At 50.0% G+C, this 25,561-nt stretch overlaps 2 protein-coding genes across 7 annotated transcripts; one reads left to right on the forward strand and one right to left on the reverse strand.

Moving 5' to 3' along the window:
- Positions 1-5,824: 5,824 nt before the first annotated feature.
- Positions 5,825-22,354, reverse strand: FKBP6 (FKBP prolyl isomerase 6). Of its 6 annotated transcripts, XM_015646832.3 has the most exons (10): positions 22,244-22,354; positions 21,297-21,493; positions 19,244-19,333; positions 18,487-18,689; positions 17,211-17,330; positions 16,045-16,239; positions 15,656-15,765; positions 13,449-13,498; positions 12,275-12,362; positions 5,825-6,236 (listed from the first exon to the last, which is right to left on the reverse strand). In XM_015646832.3, the coding sequence occupies exons 3-10, from the start codon at positions 19,257-19,259 to the stop codon at positions 6,134-6,136; spliced, it is 885 nt and encodes a 294-aa protein (XP_015502318.1). In that variant the 5' UTR covers positions 19,260-19,333; positions 21,297-21,493; positions 22,244-22,354; the 3' UTR covers positions 5,825-6,133. The 6 variants fall into 6 exon arrangements, with proteins under 6 accessions (XP_015502318.1, XP_015502320.1, XP_015502316.1 ...); XM_015646834.1 differs by lacking the exon at positions 21,297-21,493 and having other exon boundaries at positions 22,244-22,330; XM_015646830.3 differs by lacking the exons at positions 21,297-21,493; positions 22,244-22,354 and adding an exon at positions 20,613-21,098.
- On the forward strand, positions 22,012-25,364 carry NSUN5 (NOP2/Sun RNA methyltransferase 5). Its single transcript, XM_015646828.2, has 10 exons — positions 22,012-22,134; positions 22,261-22,383; positions 22,477-22,651; positions 22,724-22,832; positions 23,090-23,228; positions 23,579-23,694; positions 24,021-24,199; positions 24,280-24,484; positions 24,556-24,708; positions 24,881-25,364. The coding sequence occupies exons 1-10, from the start codon at positions 22,042-22,044 to the stop codon at positions 24,984-24,986; spliced, it is 1,398 nt and encodes a 465-aa protein (XP_015502314.1). The 5' UTR covers positions 22,012-22,041; the 3' UTR covers positions 24,987-25,364.
- The last annotated feature ends 197 nt before the right edge of the window (positions 25,365-25,561 follow it).

Raw genomic sequence — 25,561 nt, forward strand, 5'->3', positions numbered from 1 at the left:
CACTTCCCAGATCCTCTGGGCTTTGGTGTGTGCCATGTCTCTGCTACGGGCTCTGCCCTGGCAGGCAGGTCACATGCTAAAGCCCCCAGCAGCTCCACTCCCCTCCCCTCCCACCACATTTTCCACCCTTACTGAAAACCTCTGGTGAAGGAAAATGTGAAGGTCCCACCCCAGCTGGTTGCCCACTTCTGCTCTGCAGGACCTGGAGCACTTTGAGCTGCAAGGAGTCTGTTTTGGAGTGTACTGAGGGTTTTGTGGAGCAGCCAGAGCTTCAAGGGTGAGAATGTTGCTGGTGAAGTTCCAGTGGTTCCCCCATTCACCTTTCCCTGTGCTGCTCCAAGCCCAGGTCCTGCATCAGCTCCAGCCTTCCTAACCCCACAACTGGGACTGGTCCCTGCAGCATCTGACATATGAGGCCAGGGAGACACCCGCTGTTGCTCTCTGGCCTCACCAAGGGGAGCAGAGCTGGAAATCACCATGTTTCTGACCCTTCCACACTGGAATGATCAATCTTTCCCCCAGCACTTCTCATTCCTGACACAGGTCAGTATTCCACCCTCAGCTTTCAGACCTATGTGCAAAATCTGAAGTCCTCCTTTGCCTACATAACTCCAGAACTCTCTTCTTCCCTACTACCTTCTCCAGAATCACCCCTCAGAGCCTATCACGCACATTTCCTGTCTGGCTTCACACAAGAGGATGCTCTGCACTGTGGGAGAGGCAGCAGAGGGCCAAGATACACTGAACACAAGACAGGCATAGGAAGGGGTGGACAAACAAAACCCTAGAGAAAACAGCTCAAATCTGATTTATTTTTTCCCAAAACCTGGAAAAAGAAGTGCAGGATCATCAGGGAGCTCCCACTTTCCTGCCAATGTCAGGACCAGGTGAGGGGTTGAGCATGCCTAAGTTGCACCCCTCCCAAGAGCATCCTTACCTGGGAGCTCTGTCACCCCTAGGAAGCTCCCTTGGGCCCTGCTCAGATGGGAAGGTTTCTGTCAGCTCTGGAGCCACAGCTGTATCCTGAAACAAATGCTAATTATTCCCAGTTAAGGACTGACCTTGGATACTCATTAGCACATGGCACCAGCCCTAATGATTTTCCCAGAATGGCTGGGAATGGGGGCAGTGGAGCAGGTGAAGGCTCCTTCTGGTGTCTGCCTCGAGAGGGGAGATTTGTGTCTATGCTGCTTTCAGGGAAAGGGAAAAAGTTAGAGCTGCTTTCATAGCAGCTCCTCAAGGGATGGAGCAGAGGTGTGAGGGTCTCCAGGGACCCCAGTGCCCCATAGCAGTAGTGCAAGGGCCAGCCCAGGGGACCCTTTTGCCCTGCCCAGTATCCCCCCAACCTCCTTCCATTGTGGTTGTCTTAGGGCATTCCAAAAGTAGCTAGGCTCAGGGCTGGGATGGCACAACCCCACAGGCAGCCCCAGCCTGGGATATTCCCAGCTGGGTTGGGCTGAGGTCATAGAGTGAAGGCACTGGGGGCTGCATGGCCCAGAAAAACCACCCAAATATGGCAAACAACTGAACCCAGAGCTTGGCTGGCCTGTGTGTGATACCACCCTCATTGCTTCTGCAGCTCACAGGGATTTTCTCAAAGCGGGAGGAAAAAAACCTTATGGAAGCTGGGAAGTCATGAAGAGCAGCAACACAAGATGGCAATATGGGGGTCCAGTTCCACCCAATGCCCTCAAACCAACCCAAGAGAGAAAAAGCTTCCAAAACCTGGCAGATGGTGGAAACACTTTCAGCACTGAATGGGGACACATGAGAATCCCTGTGGCTGGGTCCCAACTCTGATAAAAGGGGTTTGCACCTGGAAACACCAGCTGAGGGCACTGGGTGCCCCTGGAAGCATCTGCTCTGCTTTGGGGGGGATCCCCTTGGTGAGGTACCCCTGATCACCCTGTAAGTAACAGCCACCTCCTCCATTACCCAGCCAGCACTGCCAGCACGCTGGGGAAGAAAGGAATTTCTGTGTAAATCCCATTTACTGTCGGGTTTCTCACTTCTCGCCCAGTAGACAATCCCAGCCCTCAGTGCAGTGCTGCATGAAGGTTTAACGTATTTTTGGAAGGAGAGGGGAAAAAAAAGCCCTCTCTGAAAAGAGCCTCTTTCAGTTAATAATGAAGTGAATATTATATTAAGAGTGAAAACATATTCAGGCAAACTTACAGAGGGAGACAGAAAACCTTTTCATAACACCCTGGCCACAAACACAACTGCCAATTAAACCAGCTTCACTCTCCAGCTGGTGCCAACATAAACGAGGGGCCAGGAGCGGAGCATGGAGCTGGAGTGCTCTGTGCCCAGCTGGGATAGGCTGCAGCTGACAGTACAGAGGGGTTCCTGCTTCCATGAGTTTCAGAGCCAGCCATTGCAATAAAAAGGTCTGAATCCTTTGTCCTGACCTGGGAGAAAGGGTGCACAGTGAGGTGAGGGACTCCAGAGCCATGGGGGTCCTTGGTCGTTTTCCCAGCCCAGGGGCTCCAGTGCCATGGGAGTTCCTGGTTCCTGTCCCAACCCAGAATAGGGTGCTCAGTGACTCAAGTGGCTCCAGAAGCCCAGGGAGTCCTCTGCCCTATACCAGTCCAGGGGATCCAGTGCCATGCAGACCCTTGGTCTCTGCCCACAGCTTCCTCTCTGCCCAGTCTGTAGAACAGGGATGGTGGGCAGGAGCCTGAGGCCCCAATTCTCTGGGATCAGCAGGATTGCTTCTGGCCCAGGGGAGGATGCTGAGCAACTGCCCTGGCTGAGCTGATAGGACCAGCATCCCCACATATGCCAGGATGGTTTGGAGAGGTGCTGCATATCCCATTGCAGTACCTTGTGCCTTGGAGGAAACCTGTGACCAGCCTGCATTGTTAACAGGAGGTGCCATAAATGTGGAGCACCTTCCAGCATCCTTATTCCACATGCCCTGAATGTCTCAGCAGAGGTTTAACACAGCCATCACATATGTTTTGGTTGTTTGCCAGTGGTCTCAGCTCACCCTTGTCCCTGGCAGAGGGACACTGGGTGGCACAAGGACACTCACCCACACGCTCCAGGGTTTCTGTACCAGCTGCCAGTGGAAGGAACAGGCATGGAGTGGGATCTCACTGCTTTTATGGGTTCTTGGGGGTCAGTGGTGTGCAGGAGAGGACAACATGATGGGAGACACTCAGGTGACACACAGGGGTCGTGATTCATACTTCAAAGAGGTTTTACCTTTGCAGCCTAAGGAGCTGCTGGATTGACAGGTTGAGGGTGCAGAACCTTCAGGTTTGGATAAACAGCCATGCCAGGAAAACTTCACCTGAGATCAGATAATCTTGGAATTGAGCAAACCCAGCACAGCTGAGGAGCTGCAGGTTAACATTTGATAAACCCAAACTGGAAATACAAGACCACTGCTGAGCTGGGATGAACCTTTGGAACAGCTTCTCCAGGGAACACACTGAAGATGTTTGTCAAAAACTTTCATGGAGAGGGAAAAGGGAGGCATTTTGGCCAAAATAAAAAATTCCAGTAGAAAACTTTTCTCCAATTTGCTGCTTTTTGACTACCACTTTGAAAGTGGTAGTCAAATATGAAAATATGATTGGTTTAGAGTTAGTCGCACTTTTAATTACGCGAGTAGATATAGAAAACTTGTTTGTTGAGATATAATAACAATACATGTGTCTGTAGTTAATAGAAGTTAGTATAAAGGTGAAAAGACCGTGTGGTTCGAGGCCATTTTGTATCATTAGAACGAGATGAGCCAGGCTGTGGTGATTTAAGCTTGTGCAGTTAGTCTGGATAGACCTGCCAAGTTTTGTAAAAATCCTTCAATAAACACGAGAAACCAGAATCTAATGAGCCCAGGAGTTTTCTTCGAATAATAAGGACTGAGATAAGTGGGACTCCCCATGAGGGAGGATCCCAAAGGAATTCAGCCTAAAGGAGGCTGAGAGACTAGAGAAAAGTAATATCCACAGAAAATTCAGCCCAAAGGAGGCAAAGAGAGAAAAGTAACAAGTAACCACTTTGAAAGTGGTTCTCTACAGAGATTTTTGTCTGTTGCTCAAGGACTAGTATTTCTGCTTTAATGCCAAGTCAATATCCAAACACACTTCTGATTTTTCCCAGAGGCTAAAAGATCATATTTCTTCCTTTAATAACAGAAATAAGAAAAAGAGAAGAACAAAAAAGAAAAGAAATAATAAAAAAGGAAAAAAAAAATATTAAAAAAAAAGTAATTTGGTAAAGAAAAATGAATTTCAGCAAGGTCTACCTCACCATGGGAAGTCTCCCAACAGCAACAAGCTGCCTGTCAACCTGCCTATCAATGGACTCTGGGTAAAGTACAATTAACCAGTGAGGCTTGGGTGACAGAGAAGGGTAGCTGCTGCTCCTGCAATGTGCGCCACTGGCACAGCAGGACTGGAGTGGACCTTCCAGAGGCTTGTAAAGCTCTCACTGTGCCACAGCAGCCACACTACTGCTACACTTCAGACTTAGCAGATGAAATATCTTCCTCAATGGGCTTTGTCCCCACAGTTTGGGGTCCAGGAGATCCTGCCTTTCCAAGGTCATTGGTGGACAGGGATGTGCCAAGTTTCCACCCATGGATGCAGCCGCCCACAGTTGTTCGACCCAAGGGTGGGCAGGAAGTGCCAGCACGGCCCATGTCAGGGAACTCCAGGGAGGCACAGCTGTCCTGTTCTGGAAAACTTGCCTTGCTTATGTCTTCAGAACTAGCTTATCCCAGAAAGCACAAAGTTCTCTGCTTCTTGTAGGGAAGAGGCATCAATTCTCAATCAGTTACCATGACATTTATGCAGAGAAAGACAGATATCCAAATTTAAAGGCCACCAGAAAGGAGTCCTGAACACCAGTGGGAAGCAGGCATTGCCATCTAGTGTCAGGCTAGGAAAGGGCTCAGGAACACAGTGGCCCTCCAGCAGGAGCTGAACTGGATAATCACATTGGGTCCCTTCAGCTCAGGATATTCCATGCTTCTACAATGCTCCTCTTAGTGCCAGCCCAACCATTACTGACTGGGGAGATGGTTTTAGACCCTTCTGTGAAAGAGCACGGCCAATAAGATGGACAGACAAGGACACCTGTGATGCATGGATGGCTGAGAAGTCCTGGCTGGTACAGTTGTGGATGTCAGAATCATGGAATAGTTTGAGTTGGAGGAGACCTTAAAGCTCATCTTGTTCCACCCACTGCCATGGGCAGGGACACCTTCCACTAGACCAGGGTCCTCTTAGCCCCATACAACCTGGCCTTGAACACTTCCAGAGATAGGGCAGCCACAGCTTCTCTCAGCAACCTGTGCCAGGGCCTCACCATGCTCACAGGGAAGAATTTCTCCCCAGTATCCCATCTAACCCTGCCCTCTGGCAGCAGGAAGCCATTCCCTCTTGTCTTGCTACTCCAGGACCTTGTCCAAAGTCCATCTCCAGCTCTCTTGGAGCCTCTTTACACAGAGGAAGGGACTCTGAGGTCTTCCTGGAGCCTTCTCCAGGTGAATACACCCAGTTCTCCCAGACTGGCTCCAGAGCAAAGGGGCTCCAGCTCTTAGAGCATCTTTGACTCTTCTGCATTTATTCAATCCCAGCCATGGTCCCACTGTTCTGAGCACAGAGAGTTCTGGAGTTTGCTCCAAAGCTGGTATTATTCAGCAATTTTAAATCTAGCATCACCATTCACAGGAATGTTCGGCCAAAACAAGGAGTACAACAACCTGTTGGCCACAAAGGGAGCCAACTCTACAGACCCCATTCCAAATTCCAGCTCCTTTCAGGCATTAATCACTCTTGCACAATAAATTGGCAAAAGTCCTGCCAGCTTCAGTCCTCAGGTTGTTTTATTTCTTCAGAACAAAAATATCAATCATAATTTTTTAAGAACAACCTATGTAAATAGAAAACTTCATGGCATTCTCCTCCTACTTACAAACTCCATGAAAGAAGCTTAGGATTTATCTGCAAGAGCAGGATATCAGGAAAGAGTTTTCTTTAAACTATGTGTGTGGGAGAAGAAAAGGAATTTACACAAACCCCTTCCTCTCCAACAGTGTGACTTAATTATTCTGGAAACTGCCTCAAAACATGGCAAACAAACTAAACTGCAGGAAAATCAGGACAAAACCTTCACTTCAGTCCCTCCAAGTAAGACAGTGCTCCTGCCCCTTTTCCAAAAACCTGTATGTGATGCTGAGATCTCCTCCATGTGCCAAGAGCTGGACAGCTGGAACAGTCCTAGAATGAAAAAGTATCACAGTCAGTGTTTCCCCAGCATCACCTATACAGTTTATTTAATTTCAGCTCTCAGTCATCCATGGTCACCAGCACACACTTCCAGTGGCCCTGAAAGAAACACCTAGAATTCCATGGATTAGCACAAGTGTAACAAACACAGTGATATCCCCTTAAAATCCATTCAACTTCCTCATGAAAGACTTGGAGAAAACAGAGTATTAAGTGTCAAGAGCTAAAAACGAGCCAGGCCCCCTCAGGGAAACCCCCAGAGCACTCCTTGGGCTACCTCCCTTCCTACACAGGGTCATCCATGCTTACCATCACTTACGCTTTTCCACCCTGGTTCTGGGAAACTGAAACCTGGATACCTACTCTGCCTTTGGGAGAAAGGTGAATCTTGTACGAGACACACAAATTTCTCCTCAACCCAGATTTCTATTGCTTCTCCCCATATCTCCCTGCTCCCAGCTCCTTCCTGTTGCAGGACAGGAGAACTGGGAGGCCTGGACATCTGGCTGCATCCCAGCAATGGATCACAGAGCACACCCAGCACCTTGGGCAGTCGTTACCTCACCCCATCACTCCCACTTGCAGTTGGGTCCTTGACAGTCTTGGAGCCCTGGCAAGAGGGAATGACAATTTCCACATCCATCAACACCTCCTTCTTTCATCTCAGCCTTCACCTATACCTCCCCTTCTTTAGGGTAACCAGAAGGAAATCAGCATCTTGGTGCAGCATCAGCTTGGTCTGGATAAGAACCAGGACTGCTTTTAAACGGTGATTCCTCCCTCTTCAGCTCTAAAAAGCAGAGAGCTGGCAAGCCTCAGGACTTGGACTAGCACCAACACCCTCTCATAACCAGGAGAGCACCTCCCCTGAAGGGTATCAGGACAGTAATAAGCATCCACGATCATTTAAAATCCCTGGATTAAAGAATAAGAAAAACAGATAGGACAAAGGTATCTCTTCTGTTAGTTCAAAGGGAATGTCTGGAGCCTCCAAAGCAGCAGGACTGGTGCCCAGACAGGGCACAACTCAAGGGGAAGAGAAAGGAGGCTTTAGAAATTGTAACTCAAGAGAAAAATTTAGGGTAATCATGTGCCTCCTTGCTGCTGGAAGTGATTGATAGTGACTCTGAGTCTTCTGCAAAGCTAAAACTTAATAAAGAAATTCCCATCTTATACAAAGCCAATTCTCTTTAAACTCCACCTGCATGATAAACCAGCTGTTATCATGGGACTGCAAAGAGCCCAGCACGTTCTTCATGTTCTACTGACTTGTAACACCAGAATATTTTACATTAGAGCTGCTGGCAAAGCTCTGAGAAAACCTCACACAGGGATATCCCTTGGGATCTCAGCCTGTCCTTCCCAGGACCAGTGCCAGGTAACCGTTAGCAGGCAGGAACTGGAGGAGAACAGAATCACAGAAGGTTGGATAAACTCTCCAAAATCGAGTCTAACCATCAGTCCAGCACCACCATGTTCACCACTAAGCCATGTCCTGAAGTCCCACATCCACACATTTTTTGAACGCTAACAGGAAGGGTGACTCCACTACTGCTCTGGGCAGTCTATTCCAATGCTTTACAACCCTTTCCATAAAAATTTCCCATATATCCAATCTAAACCTGGTACAACTTGAGGCCGTTTCCTCTTATCCTGTCACTTGTCACCTGAGAGCAGAGCCCAACCCCACTTGGCTCCAACCTCCTGTCAACTAAGCTTCCTTTCAGTACTGCAGCCAGGAATCTGCTCCTACTTCACCTGGGAGCTTTGTGTTTGAGCACAAAAAGAAATTATAGGGTTTAGGCACTTCCTAAATCAGAGAACAGCAAAGAGCCCATCCTTGGATGAGGCTGGAGGACCAATACTTTACCAAAGCCTTGAAGGACAGGCACAGTGGGACACTGGGGTATTGCACAGGTCTGTGTCCTTTCCATTTCACATCATCTTGTGGCTTCTAAGTCCTGGCCAGGCCTTCCAGTCTGGGCAAAGCCAGTCCTAGTGTGTTCAAACCCATGTCCAGTGCATCCACTGGAAAAGCACATCAGGAGTTCCTAAAACCAGGTGCTGCAGTAATTTCTTCAGTTTCCAGAAGAGATCAGAGCCCAGGATCCTTCCAGCAAGGTATTACAGGTACTACTGCAGGTAAGACCTGAAGAAATCCTCTGAAAAAAGTGCAAAATGCTAGAAGAGGACAGAGCTGGAGGGAAAACAAAACTCAACAACCTCATGAAAGCTTTTCTCCTTCCTCTACTTAACAAGAAGAATGCTTAATTAAATCCTCCTTCAAGCCTTCCCCCTCACCCAGCAAAGCTCAGAAGAAAGCAGAGATTTAACAATTTCCTCTACAGCACAGGACACCTCAGTGGGACAGGAATTTGCATATTCTAAAGAAGCAGTGAATCGCTGATTCTCTGTTGCTGAGCTCCAGTGGGGAGGGACAAAATCAGCAGGAGTACATTTCAGATCTGCTCAGGAATAAGGGAGAGCAGGAGGAGAAGGAACAAATTGCTGTTTATTCCAAGTCTGGAGCTTTCCCAAGGCAGGATTTTGATTGTATTATGCACAGACTTTTCACTTTATTTGCAAGTCTCTTGCAGCTTACTAGGTCAGTTCAACTGGCAACTGCTGCTGATTTTAAGTCCAATTATAGCCACTTCTACCTGGTGACACAGCCTCAGTTCTGCAGCCAATTCTCACCCATTAATGCCTCCAGAATTGGTAGAACTTGCTATTCATGGCAATCACCAGTGACCTCAAAAATACTGTTTCCTGTCATAATTTCAGCCTTGTTTGTTTTCACTGAAACATCTCCCTGTGTGTTCCAACTCTTGGGACCACTTCTGTGTACTGAGCTGAGACACATATCAGAGACAAGTTTTCAACTCTGGCTCACTTACAATCAAAAATAAGCTCAGAGACTCATCCTCCTGCGACAGAAGTACCACCAAGGTCCCTCTACTAGAATCCAGACATTCCTAGGGAAGTTGTCCCCACTCCTCATGATCTAGTTCTCTTATGAAAGACCACAGAAACTCAACAATGGGATTTATTTATTTTTTTTCTGATGGGTCTTTCAATCAAACAGAAAAAAAAGCTCTAAAAAGTCAGAGGCCTCAGCCCACCATTCTGCACTTTAGGGGACACCAAGGAGGACTTCCAGCTCTGCACATCCCAGGAAACTAGGCTCTATATACCTGCACCACACAAAGTAAACACACAGGTAAATAAACCAAACCCTGAGAGGGGCCAGCTTGACACCCAAGGGATTTACAAGGAACTGCAGCAGGACGGATTTAAAAAGGAATTTGTGCTTCTATGTCTCCCTCTGAGTACTTCTGAATTCCCCCCAAGAAGTACCACAAGCAGCCTTGCATTTCACCGAAGCAAAGATCTATTCTGACCTGAAACTCCATTGAAAAGGTAGGAAATGTGTTCTGAGCAAAAATGTTTGTGGCAATTAGAAGAACTGGGCTCTGCAGCTGGCAGGGGATACAGAAATCATAGGATGGTTTGGGTTGGAAAAGAACCTTAAAACACATCAGTTTCACTCCCTGCCACAGACAGAGTGCTCAGTGACACATCCGGCCTGGCCTTGAACACTTCCAGATATGGGCCAGCCTCAGTTTCTCTGGGCAACCTGTTTCAGGTCCTCCCCACCCTCACAGGAAAGAATTTTTCCCTATATCCAAAATGAATCTTCCCTCTTTCAGCTTAAAGCCATTCCCCCTTGCCCTAATACTGCAAATTCCCTTGCAAAAAATGCCAGGCAGAAAGAACATGCTCAGGCCTACTCAGGTTTGAGTGTAATTGCACAAAACAGCCATGGATTATTCAGTGCAGATAAATGAACTTTGCTCCTGGAACACTGCAGGGTTCACCAAAGACACAGCTGGGAAAGAGCTCTGAAGCAAGGCATGGATGCAGCAATGACCAGGAGAGAAAAGATGCCAAAACTACAGCTCTGAGCCAGTCAGGAGCAGGAGCTGGACCACAGGTCAGCTCAGAGCTCCACAAGCACCTGTCTGCTGGAATATAGGGAGGTTTTCTGTAACTTTTGTGATTCCAATGGTCCATTACCCATGGACTGCAGACAGCATTCCCAGGCCATCTCCTCATTCAGTGTCTAACAGAATGGATGAAGCTGCTCTGCCAAACTGCCCCAGTACAGCCTGTGCCCTAAACTTAATTGGTACAAAGCTGTTGGAAAACACTAAAGAATGTTCTGCCTCAATTCTGACCAATTCCCAGTGTCCTTGACAGGGAGCAGGAGCTCCTGCTGGAACTGCTTTGCTCCTCTCTGAATGTATAATGAAGTTCTAAAGCAGCAGCCCAACCTCCAGCTCCCACAGGGCCCTGCAGGAACCCCTTCCAGCAAAGGACTTCTTTTACCATGAATGAACAGTAGATTTTTGTTTGTGTCTCAGTGATTTATGTTCATCTGTGAGACTTAGTTTCGTTTTAATGTTGCAACAAAAATAAATTTCAAGGAAGCTTTTACTGACAGCTATCCATCATCTGCGTAGGGTGGAAGAACTCCACACACAGGAGTCAGTGCATAAATTGGCTGATAAGCAGTTCAGCCCAGCCCTTAAGCTTGCCTAGAGGGGAGATTTCTCACTTTCCCTTTGTACTTCGCAGTCTCCTCTACCCAAAATCAACGGTTTCCTTACACCAGATGGTAAACAAGAAGCCACACAACCTTCCCAGAGAAGGACTTGTCTGGTGCCCCAGCAGATCACCACAAACTCCCACCATAAACCAGACCCAGCTGATCTCAAGAGCCCCACAAGAGCTTCCCAGGTCAGACACCACTAGGGATAAGACCCAAGGTCCTACAGGCTTTCAAACTACAACTTCCTGAAATGCAGCAAGTGGAAAATCAGAGCCTCTTTCCGAGTCTAGAGCCACAGACTTCCTGCACAAGACTTCATCAGTCTTACATCCCCTTTCAGAGCTCCTTTCCTGAGGGCAGGCACCTGCTAAAGTACCTAGTAAGTCCCATCCCAAACCCAGGGCAGGATGACTTGTCCTCTGTGGCCACATGCCTAGCTTGGACAGAGCACACAGACAGCAGGAAGGGTGGTAAAGGCTCAACAAGGAGACATGTTCAGCCAGGAGAAGGTTGTGTTCCTTTAGGAAGTGGCGTTCAATCCAACCGCTTCCTCAAACACTGCCTTAGCTTCCTCACAAGCACAGAGACAACTTTAAACACAGCTGATGGAAAGGCCGCCAATATTCATTTTCTTCTAGCAAAGAGGTACTGCCTTTATTGCAGGAGAGACAACAGCAGCAAACTGATGGCCCTGAGCTGGGGATGGCTCATGGAAGAAGGATGTTGCGATTTTCCAGAACTCTTTCCCTAGGGTTTCCCCCAAAGCAAGACACCACTGACGATTCCCACTCCTGCTTGCATCCCCCTGAAGACTTTGAGAAAAAAAAAGAATGATCAAAGAACCTTTGTACATTTATAAACCTGTCAATTTTGCTATAAGACTTAAGGCTTTAAAGAGTCCAAAATATCTACTTGAAAACTTTTATCCAGACTTCTTTTAACACTTAAAAAAAACCCCAGAAATAAAATATTTAGATTTTTCTGAAGTGAGGCATTGCAACAGCTCCAGACAGAAACATTGGAGAGGAGGAGAAAATCCAATTCTTAAGTTTGACAGGAACTTTTTTTTTCTCCCTTTCTTTTAACTGGCAGAGAAACAAGACTACAAGAGCTATTTCAGCCCCTGGCTCTGACCAGGAATAGCTGGGATGAACAGTACAGGAAACAAAACTTACTCAACTGCTGGCAGTTTCAGGTCCCTGTCCCACACATGCTTTGCCCCAAAGAAAAGATTCTCCAAGGTGATGATGTAGCGGTATTCCACCCCACCATCCTGCCCTTCCTCTCCACACACTCCCAACACTTTCTAATTTGCTTCAAAAGCCTCCCCTGCAGAGGACAAGCAGGTTCCCCACCTGAGAAGATTACAGGCATGACAGGTTTTGGGAGAGCTCAGCCTTTTTCAAAACCTGGTTACCTTGACTTCTTCTCAGCCATAAGAATTGAGAGGGTCAAACATCTGGCAGCACATTTCTTTCTCCATTTCCATGTACTCCTTGTAGTATCTGCAAAGTAGAGCACAGGATGGCATCAGAGGCTGGAGACTGTCTGTGGTGCCCTCAGTGTCACAACCTAAAAATAATGTTATATTTTGGATATAAATAAATTAACATCCTGGAAGAGTGTGCTAGCGGCAGAGACACGGCTCCTCCAAGCTCTTCTTTCTACAATGTCAGGGAATGACAGCTGGAAATGTCACACCTCATCCCCAGACCTTGGGTCTCTGCTCTGCTTGGGACTAATTATATAATTTGCCTTCTATGATACAGGTGCTTTCTACACTAGTTTTGGAAGCATGGAACAGTGCAGAGGAACCCCACATGTGTGCGGTGGGATACTTTTGTGTGTCATTATGCAAGTTCTTCTAGCACTCAGGAGATGTTGTCCAACTGCATACAGCAGGATATCTACCATGGATATAGGATAGAGGATGGGCAGGAGACAGCAGGGATTTGTGTCTGGACTAACTGGATGGCAAGGCAGATGTTTCCTCCTCTGTTCTCTCTTCCTTGCCAGTGACACAGGATGGCAAAAACTTCACAGTCTGCTCCATTTGAACTTCTCCAAGCACAGCATCCTCTGTGCCCTGTGCTTTCACTTCACTGGTAAGGAATCCCTGAGCTGCAGGGTGACTCAGTTTGGGAACACTCTCCCAGGGGCCAGTTGCTGCTCATGAGTTCGGCTTTCCTGCATCTGCTGCCATATAAGGCCAAAAGCAAAGGGTTTCGAGCAACACATTAGAACCGACCCCAGTGAGAGGCTGGCTCAGGCTCTCTGAGCCCCAGCCCTCAGCACCCTTGGGGCCCAGAACCTCACAGGGTGTGAAATCCCAGCACAGCAAATCTCTCCTGGTAAGTCACACAGAAGTCAGTGATCAAGGATGTCCATCTGTAGATGGCATATTCCCACTCCTATGACAGCAGGAAATGCAAGAGCCCCTTGTTTGGAGGAACAGATTAATACCAGATATCGGAAGAACCCAAATTCATTGTGGTTTTGATGCAATGCAAGTCTTCTAATGAAATTCTCAGATCCAGCAGCAGAATTTGCACCAAATTCACCACAGCTGGCACCAGACCCATTCTACATACCTCTCACCCTGGATTCTGCCTCTTGATCTCCAAGGGACTTTGCCAAGAACCTGTTTCAGGCAGTAAACAGATGCATTCCAAAGCTTTGTTTTAGACAGTAAAAGGGAACTTGCTGATTACCACACAACACTGCTTTTAACGAAGTGTAAATGTACACAGTAAGGAACTGAAAAGCCACTAAGAACAAAATTTTGATTCATATTCCATTTCTGAAGCATTTGTCAGATCATACAAGTTCACAGGCAAGGGCAGGTTGGCAAACATATATCTAACCAGAGATAAGGGCTCATTAACAACACCCAGTAACATTTGCTTCATCTGTTTCACACAAAAAAAAATCCACTCTTTGTCACTGGAAAAAGACTTCTCCTGCAGTGTTGCTTCCAGCGTTGTGATCCAACATCAGAAAGACATAGAGCTGCTGGAGTGAGTCCAGAGGAGGCCATGGAGATGCTCCAAAGGCTGAAGCCCCTTTGCTCTGAAGACAGGCTGGGAGGGCAGGGATGTTCATCTGGAGAGGACTCCAGGAAGACCTCAGAGCCCCTTCCTCTGCCTAAAGGAGGCTCCAGGAGAGCTGAAGATGCACTTTGGACAAGGTCCTGGAGTAACAAGACAAGAGGGAATGGCTTTCCACTGCCAGAGGGCAGGGTCAGATGGAACATTGGAAAGAAATTCTTCCTTGTAAGTGTGGTGAGGCCCTGGCACAGGTTGCTGAGAGAAGATGTGGCTGCCCTATCCCTAAAGCGTTAAAAGCCAGGTTGGACAGGGCTCGGAGCACCCTGGTGTGGTGAAAACAGTCTTTACCATAATAGTGGAATGAGCTTTAAGGTCCCTTCCAACCCAAACCATTTCATGGTTAAAAGCAAAAAATATATCAGTTTTAACAGGTAACAAAGCAGGAACTCCAGGACAATAGTGCACTCAATTCTGACACACATACACTCACTGAACACGCTGCTCTCTACAAAGCTGGAGCTGATAAAGGCAGAAATGCCTTGCTGCTTCCCAGCCATGCTACCTCAACACCATTGCCAAGATTTCTCTTTTATCTACCAACATATTTCAAACAAATCTAAGTGAATACATGAGGCTTCTAGAATCAGGCCTTCTAGCACTGTACATGTACTAGCATCCAAGAGCAGCCAGACACATCTAGTTTAGAAACCCCCGCCATCAGTGGACAATTTGGTAGCGCCATATCCAGTGGGAGATCAGGATGAATACAAGAGATTAATTTAAAATTTCCAGACCAGCAATTAATACTGCCTTCAAGCTCCTTGTACTTCAGAAGTAACAGAACAAATCTGAAGACTTGGTGTTATGACAGACCATTAAAGACAGCATGGATACACAGGACAGAACAGCCTTCCACCAACACATCCCCTGGCGGAGGACACTCAGCCCACCAGACTGGCTTTTCCAGCAGCACCAACCACTCTTTTTAGATGTTACTGCTGCCTTTCTGCAAGTGCCTGGCAGTGACATACAGAAGAGGGTTTGTATTCAAGGGCTGCTTTGTGAGTTCCAGAGCTGAGGACAGCATCACTCCTGCCTCAGTAAACAGCGCTGGGAGGACAGCACACTTTTGGGAAAAAGTTAATGCTTTTGGCAGTTTCAAAGGAACAGCATCATGAGGGCATAGACAAGCATTAGTCATGTTTTGGTGGGGCTGGGGAATGACTAAAGCTGGCAGGATAGCCTGTGGGCAAAGGGAGAGTTCATCTTCAGGGCTGTTCATTTATTATCTCCAAGACAGCAAGAAATTCACCTTTAATGAATATTATTACTGGGCATTGAAGGACTTGCAGTGCAGAAAAGCTGCTGAAATTAACCAACACATCTTAAAAGGAATGAAAATCATACTTATTGAGAACATTAATAGGTGGAGCATCAGCCAACGGTATTTGAAGCATTTTAGTAGCCCACACATCCCTGTCCTCACCCTGATCTGCTCTCAAGTCAGGTAACAGACATCCCACCAAAGAAATATATGGAAAGGGTGGGTGTTCCCAGCTCCTCACTTGCAGGCTTTTTGGGCCTGAAAAACGTTTCAAGCTGTTTTTTCCACATGTGTTTTCCCAAGTCACTTATTAACCCAATAGTTTGGGGTTTTGCGGTTTTTTTGAACATTTAAAATATTTTGGAATGGGTATTACAGCCTGTGCAAACACTCTCTCTTCCCCAGGTATGGAAAGCAGGGCTCTCACCTTGCCAACTTCTTCAGCTCATTGTTAATATCACGGTTGAAGGGCTGGATGCACTGAGCTCTGGCCAGGAAATCCCGGGATTTGCTGTACTCCCTCATGTAGAGACAAGCCTGTCATGGAAAGAAGATGGATGCATCACAAGATAAATACACACCCACTGCCCTTCTTCAGTCCTCATGCAAAAACAAACATTCCTGAGACAGAGAAAAGTAACTCAGGAACACCCCAGGAAAAGCTCTGTGTGACACATTTACAAGAAAGCCAGACTTTCCAAAAGGGCAGATGCTGACAAACCACCTTGACTGCTGCAGCAGCCCAGAATTCAGAGGTTCTTTCTGGGCTTCCTCCACAGCCAGGCCAGGATGTTACATGATTATTTATTTGCCCACCTGGCCACACCTGAACAGCGCTTTGGCATTTCTTTGGTCCATCTCCAAGGCTAACTGCCCGTATTTCAAAGCTCGGTCAGCACGTTCCAGTTTCAGGTAAGTGAGTGAAAGATTCAGGAACAGCAGCAGTTTGGAAGCGTTGATCTGGCTCTGCTCTGCCTTACTGGAAGAGCTGCGACCCAGGATGGACAGTGCCTGAGCAGAGAGGGAAAACCAGACAGTGCACAACAAATCCAACATGTAAAGTGAGAAATCCATCTCATCCAATAGCTACACCTGTGTTTCTGTTCACCTAGGAAACTTTAAAGTAATAACAATCAAATTTGTAAATACAGGGCATGGCATTCTAAGCATGACTAGTCATGGTGACCATATGACCACCAGTTTAGGAACTTACCATGGAAAGCAGCAGAATAATAATTAAAAAAAAAAGGACCCAGGACTCAGATTTTAAGGATAAATATAGAAATATTACAAAACAGAAGGCAAGTCAAATAACTTTTGCTTCAAAAATACCAAGCAAAAACAACTTTGAATCATCTCTACCTCTGAAAAAGTAGCAGATCCCTTCCAGTTTGAGAATAACTGAGCATTTACCCTGCCTGGAAAGGGAGCTGAAGAGGCTCAGCCTGGGAAAAAGGATCAGGGGGTACCTTCTTGCTCTCTACAATTCCCAGACAGGAAGGTGCAGCCAGATGGGGGTCAGGCTCTGCTCTCAGGTAGCTGGACAAGACAAAACAGCCTCAAGTTGCAGCACAAGAGGTTCAGGTTGGATACTGGGGAAAATTTCTCACTGAAAGAGTTGTCCAGTCCTGGCACAGGATGTTCAGGGCAGTGGTAGAGTCCCCATCCCTGGATTTAACAGCCCTGTGGATGTGGCACTTGCGGACATGGGTTAGTGGTGGCCTGGGCAGTGCTGGGGAACAGTTGTACTTGGTGGTCTCAGAGGGCTTTTCTAACCAAAATGATTCTGTGACTATTCCTTCATTTACCACTGCTGCTCACAGAAAACCAGATGTGCAAGCCCTGTTCTGAAGTAACAGACTATGCCTGGAAAATACCACAAAGTTATTTGATCTCTAACCTGTACCTGCTGTGGTGAGCTAAAATAATCCCTTCTTTCACAGCTTTCCCAAAGCACGCCCCACATTTTCCTGGTGCCATACCCTCTTGTATCTGTCCTTGGCAATCTTGAAGCACTGCTTATAGAAGAAGTAGTTGCCAAACTCTCTCTCTGTGGCTGCCACTTTCAGCACCTTTTCTAAAGGAAGTCTATCCCGTTGTTCCTGTGTGAAGAAATACCTAAATTTCAGCTCAAGCTAAAGAAAACAGGCAGAGAAATCAGACAGGACAGTCCTGCACAACCCCCTCCTATTCACAGAGCAGAAGCCAGGCCCTTACTAAGGCCAGGCCACCACCATGTGGTATCTCCCCAGCCAGGCTGAAGCATGACAGTGTTCTTATGCTGATTATTCCTAGTGAAGAGGTCAGGAAGCTCCTCAGGCCCAAAGGGGGACTGAAAAAAGCAGTCTGAAAATCCTTAAAACCTGCCCAACTCTTCCAGCACACAGCTGAGTTAACATAAATGCAGCGACTGGAACAAAGCTGCTTGAAAGGGTCCCTTGTGCTAATTGCTCTCAGGCCAGCTCTGGGACAGCCTGACACTCCCAAAGACATCAACCAGTAAAACAAAAACCCCAACAATCATTAAAATGAAAGAGGAACATGAAGGGACAGGTTTTCTTCTGGGTCCACAAGCTGGAACCAGATCATAGACAGAGGTCAGTCAGCAAAAATGGGTGAGCAAGGGGCAAGGAGGGACACAACAAGTGTGGCTTGCTCACAGGGCTCTGGGGGAAAACTTGCCTGTGCAGAGGCTGGAGGGGGCTGGAGGGCCTCCCCCCATTAGCTTCTGCTTCCACTTACTGACCCACAGCCACAGCCCAAAGGCCTTGACATGAAAAGGTGGATTAACAATAACACTGTAACTCACCAGGGAGGAAAAAACAGAGAAGGAACACTTGGGAGAGGAGCCAGGAGGCAGAGACAAAGGGTGGGGGCACTGGGACACTGCAGACTGAAGAGGATTGTAACAGACAGCTCCTTACTGTTCCTTAAAGAAACTGCTGGAAATTGGTGCCCTCTAGTGCAACCATGAGGTTTCTGGTAAAACTAAAAATAAATGGGGGCCATTCCACTGACTCCATCCAGCACAGAGGAGCAAACAAAGGCAGATCCTGCCTTCTCTCTCTGCATGGGAAGGCAAGCAAGACATGGAGGGACACAAAGGGCATGCACATGGATCAGAGGAGAGCTGGAAGCCCAGGGACTGGATACTTGCACCAACATTCACCTGAACAGACAAGCCACAGTAACTGTGAGACAGGACAATGATGGTTTACCCTCCAGATTTGGGTCTCAAGCCTTATTAAGAGAACTCACATAAGTCAACTCAAAGAATGCGTCGCACTCCTCTGAGTCTATGAAGTCCAGCACCTCCACCTTGAAGAGGACAGTGGTGTTTGGAGGGATGGAGGGAGGACAGCCCCGCTGGCCATAGGCATATTCTGGAGTGAGGATGAAAAGTGCAGCCTCTCCTTTGGTCATAGACAGCAGCCCAATCTCCAGCCCACACAGTGTGATGTCTGTCACAACAAGGGTTGGGACAGGTTAGGTTCACAAACACGAACACCCTCACACACCAAACAATGATTTCTCCTTAAGCCTAAAGGAAAAAAAAAATCCCTGGGAGCTCCTCAGTAGCTTGTCTCAGCAACTACAACCAGCCAGTTGCTCCAGAAGGGATTATCAGGGCAGCCTGCTGTGGGACTACGCACATGGTATTGCAAATCCAGAGTGGGATGAGTTGGAAGGGGCTTTAGAGATCATCCAGTCCAAGCTTTGCCATGGGCAGGGACACCTTCCACTAGACCAGCATGCTCCAAGACCTGTCCAGCCTGGAAAACATCATCTCTCAAGAGATTTAGAACTATCTGAGGGCAGGTGGGAAACACCTCCCTACTACTCCCAGGCAGAGGGTAAGCAAGTCCAGATTCCATCTCCTGGGTGAACCAGGAGGATTTAGGAACTCCATGAAGCATTAAAGGTTTCAAACTACCTAAGGACACCAAACAGTGTTTTAACTGAAATACCTTAATACAATCCAAGCCCCAGGACAAAGTTTGTGGCTCAAACTTACCTTTTCCAAGTTTCATCAGCCTTGGATACTTGCTGTTCCCGTTTGAACAGAAGAGCTTATTCCAATTTCCCAGGTACCCGGAGTACTTCACTGTACAGAGTGGGGAGAAGGAAAAACCAAGAGTTTGATTTCATATCCCATACTGGCAAAATCAGGAGCGCACTAGGAGTTGTAACCACCCAGCTATCCTGCTTCTCCTTTTCCATTTGGCTGTAGAACAGCAGAGGCAGCACAAACCCTTCTGTTTTACACAAAAAACCTGGTCACATCCAAGCAGCAAAGTGCTGCATGTTTTAGCATCTTTCCCAGACAAAGCAGGTGCTTCACATCCTGAGGTATTTAAGAGATGTCATGGAAACTCCAGCTGAGCAAATTAAAATGCCCCAGTTATAAGCAGAAATACTTAAAAAGAATTCCCTAACCAAAGCTGGAGCTCTGGAAAGAGGAACAAGGGGGAAAATGTACTGCCATCCCAACCTCTGCATCTGTAACTCCAGTTCTGCCTCAGAAAATGCACTGTAATGGGCTTCTCTTGACACAGCACCAGGGCCCTCTACTTCAGAAACCACTTCCAGCCTCAAACTTCTCACGTTTTCCTCAAGGTCGAGATGTCTTTTAATTTCATGTGTCAGCCACAAGAAGTTAAACAGGGTATCCCAAGTGTTACAATACTGATAAGGAAAGGCAACAGTCTCTGAAACAGAGACACACCACCGTGTATCAGCACTTTTAAGTCCTTGTTGTAGTCTTTGCCAGCCACCAGCACCTCAACATTAGAGTCTTGGAGGATCCTTCCCGATAGGCTTTGTCCCCTGTTTCCCCCAGCACCTGCTTCAGGTCCAGCTACGCAGGACAAACCTCACGCCAAGACACAGGTGACAGAGACAAGCAGCAAACCCTCGCTCCAGCCCACACTTCCAAGGATTTTTGCTTTCTTAGTCTTGCTGAACACAGACTAAACTAAACGATTCCTATAGAAAAGCTGCTTAGAAGATGATTACTGGTGCCTTAACTACCTGTGAATTCAGGCACAGCATTACTACAGAGCACCCTGAACCACCCCGGGGCAGCCAGGGCGAGCTCGGGCAGCTTCACTCCAGGACAGACTGATGAGATTGTGAGAATAGTGGAATGGTATGGGCTGGAAGAGGCCTTGAAGATCATCCTGTCCAACCCCCTGCCCATGGGCAGGGACACCTTCCACTAGAGCAGGTTCCTCCAGCCTGGTCTTGAACATTTCCAGGAATGGGGCAACCACTGCTTCCTTGGGCAACCCGTGCAAGAGAAATGGGACATCCTTAACAGGGGTGCTCGGTCCTGGCACGGGACCTCCCACAGGAGGCTCCGGAGGCCCCAGACCCAGATCTACCTGCCACGGAGGCGGATGGGGGCACAGGCTGCCCAGTGCCGGGGCACAGCTGCTCCTTGCGCACCCCTCCATCGCCGGTCAGGTCCTGCAGGGGTTGGAGAGACCCCGAGGCCAGAGACAAAGAGGGTGTTGAGGCCGGGGTCGGTCCCGGGGCCGGGGTCAGTGCCAAAGCCCACGTCGGAGTCGAAGCCGGGCCCGGGCCCAGGTCTTGCCACGAGGCTTCGAGCTCCTCCTCGCCGGCGGTGCCCGCCATGATGGCCGCAGCGCGTCTCTTCCGCGCCTCACCCGCTCCGCCACGCGGAGCGCCTCCAGCCAATCACGCCCCGAGCAGCGGCCCCGTCCCAACGCGCAGCTTTAGAACCACGCGAGAACGGACACGCCCCTGCGCGGCTCTGGACCAATGGAAGGCGAAACGTCACGGGGCACCGCGATGCACGCTGGGAATTGTAGTCCACGGCGTGCACTGCCTCCGTACTTCGTTAGAACAAAAAGCCCCAACCAAAACCAACCCAAAACTCACAAACCAAAACCAAACCCCACAAAAACAGCATCAGAAAACCCAACCAACCTACAATAAAAACACAACTACCAAAAAAACCAAAACCCCAAACTAAAACCCAATCAAACAAAAACCCAAACCAAAGGAAAACCAAAACCACACCCAACACCAACCAACCAACCAACCAGATGGTTCTGGGACAGTTTCAAAGCCATGCCGATGCTGGGATACCGCCTCCTGGTGGCTGTTCTGGCGCGTCCTTTACCCTCCATATACAGCTCTGAGCTTCCTGGAGCAGATCCTTCTTTATCGGAGCAGACCCCTCTTCCCAGGGCTGGGCATTCTTTGCTCTGTTTGAGCGCAGCATGAACTCCACCAAAGTCTGCAGCAAATCCCCACCAATCCATCACACACAGGGTATCACAGGGTCTAACAAACAGTAGTAATGTCAGTGTGCTTCCACATGCAGGGACCAGATGGGGTGCCCGGGGCTGGTGACCAGGGTCACTGGGGTGATAGAGGTGGCTGGGATGGTCAGAGTGATTGGTTGGTCAGGGTGGCTGGGATCACCAGGATGAACAGGGTGATGGGGTGACTGGTGTCACTGGGCTGACCAAGGTCACTGATGATGGGGTGTCCAGGATGATGGGGGTGACCCGGGTCACTGGCTGGCCGGGGTGACCAGAGTGGCCTAGGTCATTGTGATGATGGCGTGGCCGGGGTGGCCGGGATCACCGAGGTGATCGGGGTGATGGGGGTCACCGGGGTGACCTGGGTCCTTCCGCCGGCGCTGCCGCCCAGCAGCGCCCGCCCGGTACCCGCGCGCTCCGCGTCCTCCGCCCGCCCTGCCCCGAGCACCGAGCCCGAAGCGGGACCGCGCTCGCCCCCTGTGGCCCCGGAGGCCCCGGCGGAAGCGGGGCTGGAGCGCACATGGCGCTGTACAGCGCGGCGGCCGCGGTGCTGGCGGGGCTGGAGCGCGGCGAGGGCGGCCTCAAGCGCCTCGTGTACAACAGCGGCTTCCCGGTGCGACCGGAGGGGACGAGGGTGCGGGGCGGCCGGGGGGGGGGAGGGAAATCACACCCGGGAGGGCAGGGGAAGCCCCGGAGCCCGGCGCGGGCCCGGTGGTGCTCACCGCTGACTGCTCCGCAGCATGTCCGCCAGCTGTACGCGCTGGTGTCCGAGACCCTCCGCTACGCCTCGGTGCTGGAGAAGCTGCTGGATGGAGCCGCGCTGCTGCAGGCCGAGAAGAAGCTGGCGCCGCAGCTGGCGAAGGTACGGGCATCCGCGGAATCTCTGGGCCGCGGTGTCCTTGTGCCGCGGTAGCGTGGGGCGGCGGGGCCGGGCTCACTTGTCGCCTCCCCGCAGGTCCTGGTGTATGACTTGCTCTTCGGCAAGGGGCTGAAGTGCGGGGGCCGGTGGAAGGCGCTGGCCCGGCGGCACCGGGCGCGGCTGGAGGCCGAGCTGGCCCGCATGAAGGTGCGGTACAAGGTGAGCCGCAACGAGGACCTGCTGGCTCCGGAGAAGGCAGTAAGCGCCGCAGGTGGGTAGGCTCGGGCTGGGTGGGCTGCTGGGAGCAGTGGGGGGCTGTGACTTACCTGTCTGGCCCCTGCAGCCTCCCAGGTCCCACGTTACATCCGGGTCAACACCCTGAAGACTTGTGTGGACGATGTGATCGACTTCTTCAAGCGTCAGGGATATGCCTACCTGGGCAAGGCGGCCAGGTGAGTATTTCTATCCCACCTTTCCCAGAATGTCACCAAGTGGCATGGGATGAGGTCTGGTGGGTTGAGGGGTTGCTGAACTTGATGCTTGGAGTGGTTTGGTTTGGTTCTCCTTCACTCCTTTTTGGATGCTGCCTATCTGGGTGCTGCCTGGAGCTGGAGAGGAGCTGTGGGATGAAGGGGTTTCTCAGCCTGGGCTCTGCTGAGAGCACTGAGATTAGGACTTTGGATTCATGCTTCTTATGTCTCATGGGCAGCGTGGAGGAGCTGAAGGCCCTCTCTGGAAAAAAATTCTTGTTGGATCTGCATCTCCCAGAGCTGCTGGTGTTCCCTTCGCAGACAGACCTCCATGACAGCCTGCTGTATACTTCAGGACACATAATTCTGCAGGACAAGGTGAGGGAACTGGGGAGCAGGAAGTTACTGACAAGGATGAAGGGTGAGCTTCTTCCACAGTGGCTTAGCCTGCTGCAGCATTTAAGTCTAAGCAGAAACTCTGACTCCCCTGGGCTTTGCTTCCATTGTTTGAAGGCTCCAGATGAAATTCTGGGGTGTAAAACCCCTGTGGGAGCTGGGGACCAGCAGCTGGGAGGAGCAGGAGGCTGTGGGTTGAGCAAGGCTGTTGGTAGAGTGTGGTAGTGGTCCCTGTGACCCCACAGCATCAGCCGTGCCTGAGGAGGGGCCACCCCCCTGAAACCTGAGGTGGGTTTCAGCCCACCCCTCTGACAGTCTTTGCTCTCTTGCAGGCCAGCTGCCTCCCTGCCTTCCTCCTTGGCCCTGTTGCTGGCACCCATGTCATCGATGCCTGTGCTGCCCCTGGAAACAAGACAAGCCATCTGGCTGCCATCCTGAAGAACAAGGGGTAAGGGCAGGGTTGTGTGCAGGAGTGGAGGGAAGGGGGGAGGTGGCCCTGGTCCCCCCAAGCCCATAGAGAGCACAAGAAGGTGGTAGGAAGAGCTGCAACCTGTCACCAGCTCAGGTGAGCTGGTGGCTCTGACAGTTCGGGGCCACTGGAAGGACTTGAGGGGATGTGAAGTCACGTGGGGGTTTGATCCCACTCCTAGCCCTGTTCCATAACCCTGCCAGAGGGGAGGCAGCTCTCAAGGTCTGCCTGCCCAGTATTTGAGTGTTCCTGGGGGCCAGGTCGTCTGTTCACAGCTTCTCTTGGGTGCTGGGCTTTACCTTCAGACAGATCTTTGCCTTTGATGTGGACCCCAAGCGCGTGGCCACCATGAACACACTGCTGGCACGGGCAGGGGTCACTGGCTGCCAGCTGGCCCAGCAGGACTTCCTGACCGTGGACCCCAGAGACCCCAAATACAGCAGGGTGACTCATATCCTTCTTGACCCATCCTGCAGTGGCTCAGGTAACATGTGAGGCTCCAGCTGCTCACCTGGAGCCAGGCTGTGGGTGTGCAAACCCCAGGTGACAGCTCCTGTCCTGCAGGGATGGTGACCCGAGGGCCAGGGGAGGAGGCGGCCCCGAGTGCTGAACGTTTGCAGGCACTGGCTGGCTTCCAGCGCCGGGTTCTCAACCATGCCTTGAGCTTTCCGGCTCTCCAGCGCCTGGTCTACTCCACCTGCTCCCTACACCAGGAGGAGAATGAGGATGTGGTGCAGGCTGTGCTGCTGGAGTGGGGCTCAGCCTTCAGGTGGGTTTGGCTCAGGGAACCTGGGGGGCTGTAGGACAGGGTTTGGTGCTGACCCCTTTTCCATACCACAGGCTTGTGAATGCCTTCCCATCCTGGCCCTGTCGAGGACTTGCTGCCTTCTCTGGAGCAGAGAGCTGCCTCCGTGCTTCCCCTGCAGAGACCCTCACCCATGGCTTCTTTGTGGCTGTGCTGGAACGGTGCCAGGAAGAGGCTGCTACCCCCAGGTGGGACAGGGCTGTGGGGGACTCCAGCTGCTTCTGGGGGGCACCTTGACCATGGCCAAGGTCAGTGCTCTGGGCACCCCAGGGAGGGTGTGAGAGGATGCGGCTGTGGGAGCAGAGGACAGGAAACTGTGGCACTGGCAAGCATGGCTCAGGCTGTTTCTCTTGTCCATAGCTGCCTGCCTGCAGCAGCCAAGGAGAACCCACAGCTAAGAGAGAGAACAGAGCCAGGAGCAGCTCCCAAGAAGAGGAAAAAGAAAAAGCAGCGGGTGAAAGAGTGAAACATTTTCTGTACAAACCCCTGCACAGTGGGGACTGTGGGGAACACACACTGGCCTGAACGCAAGTCAAGCTATGTGGCAGCTGCAGTCATAGTGAGACTTCTGTAACACCGGAGGCCGAGTGCCAACACTGGGACCACCCTAGTGCCAGGAAGGGGCAACTGCTCAGCCAGGGCTGCGCCTTGCAGCCAGCCCGTGCTCCAGGTTTACCCCCAAGGCAATCCCCACTCGGCACTCTGCAGGGCTGGGGCCCTCCAGCTGGACTAAGGGTGGTTTATCATGTTCCCCTCCCCAAAATTCCAACCCCTAGTTTGATGTGGAGCTTTGAAAAAACATTTCACTGTAGGGATGAAGCAGATTAAAAGTTTCTTCACTGTCTTTTCCAGTGTTTTCATGCAGTCCTGCCCTGAAATTGCCACTGCTCATAGTAAAGGCAAAGCGTGGGGAAAAAGGTGAAATAATAATCCTGCCCCTGCACCTCTCTTTGAACTGGGGGAGCAAGGACACATGAGCCAGAGGGTGCTGCACCTGAACCCCATGAGCACGACCCTGCCCTGGGAATCCTGGCCCCAGGA

Source organism: Parus major, chromosome 19 (genome assembly GCF_001522545.3).
Source record: "Parus major isolate Abel chromosome 19, Parus_major1.1, whole genome shotgun sequence".
Lineage (NCBI taxonomy): Eukaryota > Metazoa > Chordata > Aves > Passeriformes > Paridae > Parus > Parus major.

Coding starts and splice junctions, on each gene's coding strand:
- FKBP6 (XM_015646830.3), bottom strand. CDS start 20,865: ATGGCGGGCACCGCCGGCGAGGAGGAGCTCGAAGCCTCGTGGCAAGAC. Junction 17,331..18,486: donor CATTCTTTGAGTTGACTTAT/GTGAGTTCTCTT, acceptor TTCTTCACACAG/GAACAACGGGATAGACTTCC. Junction 16,240..17,210: donor CCAAGGACAGATACAAGAGG/GTATGGCACCAG, acceptor CTCTCTGCTCAG/GCACTGTCCATCCTGGGTCG.
- NSUN5 (XM_015646828.2), top strand. CDS start 22,042: ATGGCGCTGTACAGCGCGGCGGCCGCGGTGCTGGCGGGGCTGGAGCGC. Junction 22,135..22,260: donor TGTACAACAGCGGCTTCCCG/GTGCGACCGGAG, acceptor ACTGCTCCGCAG/CATGTCCGCCAGCTGTACGC. Junction 24,485..24,555: donor GAGTGGGGCTCAGCCTTCAG/GTGGGTTTGGCT, acceptor TCCATACCACAG/GCTTGTGAATGCCTTCCCAT.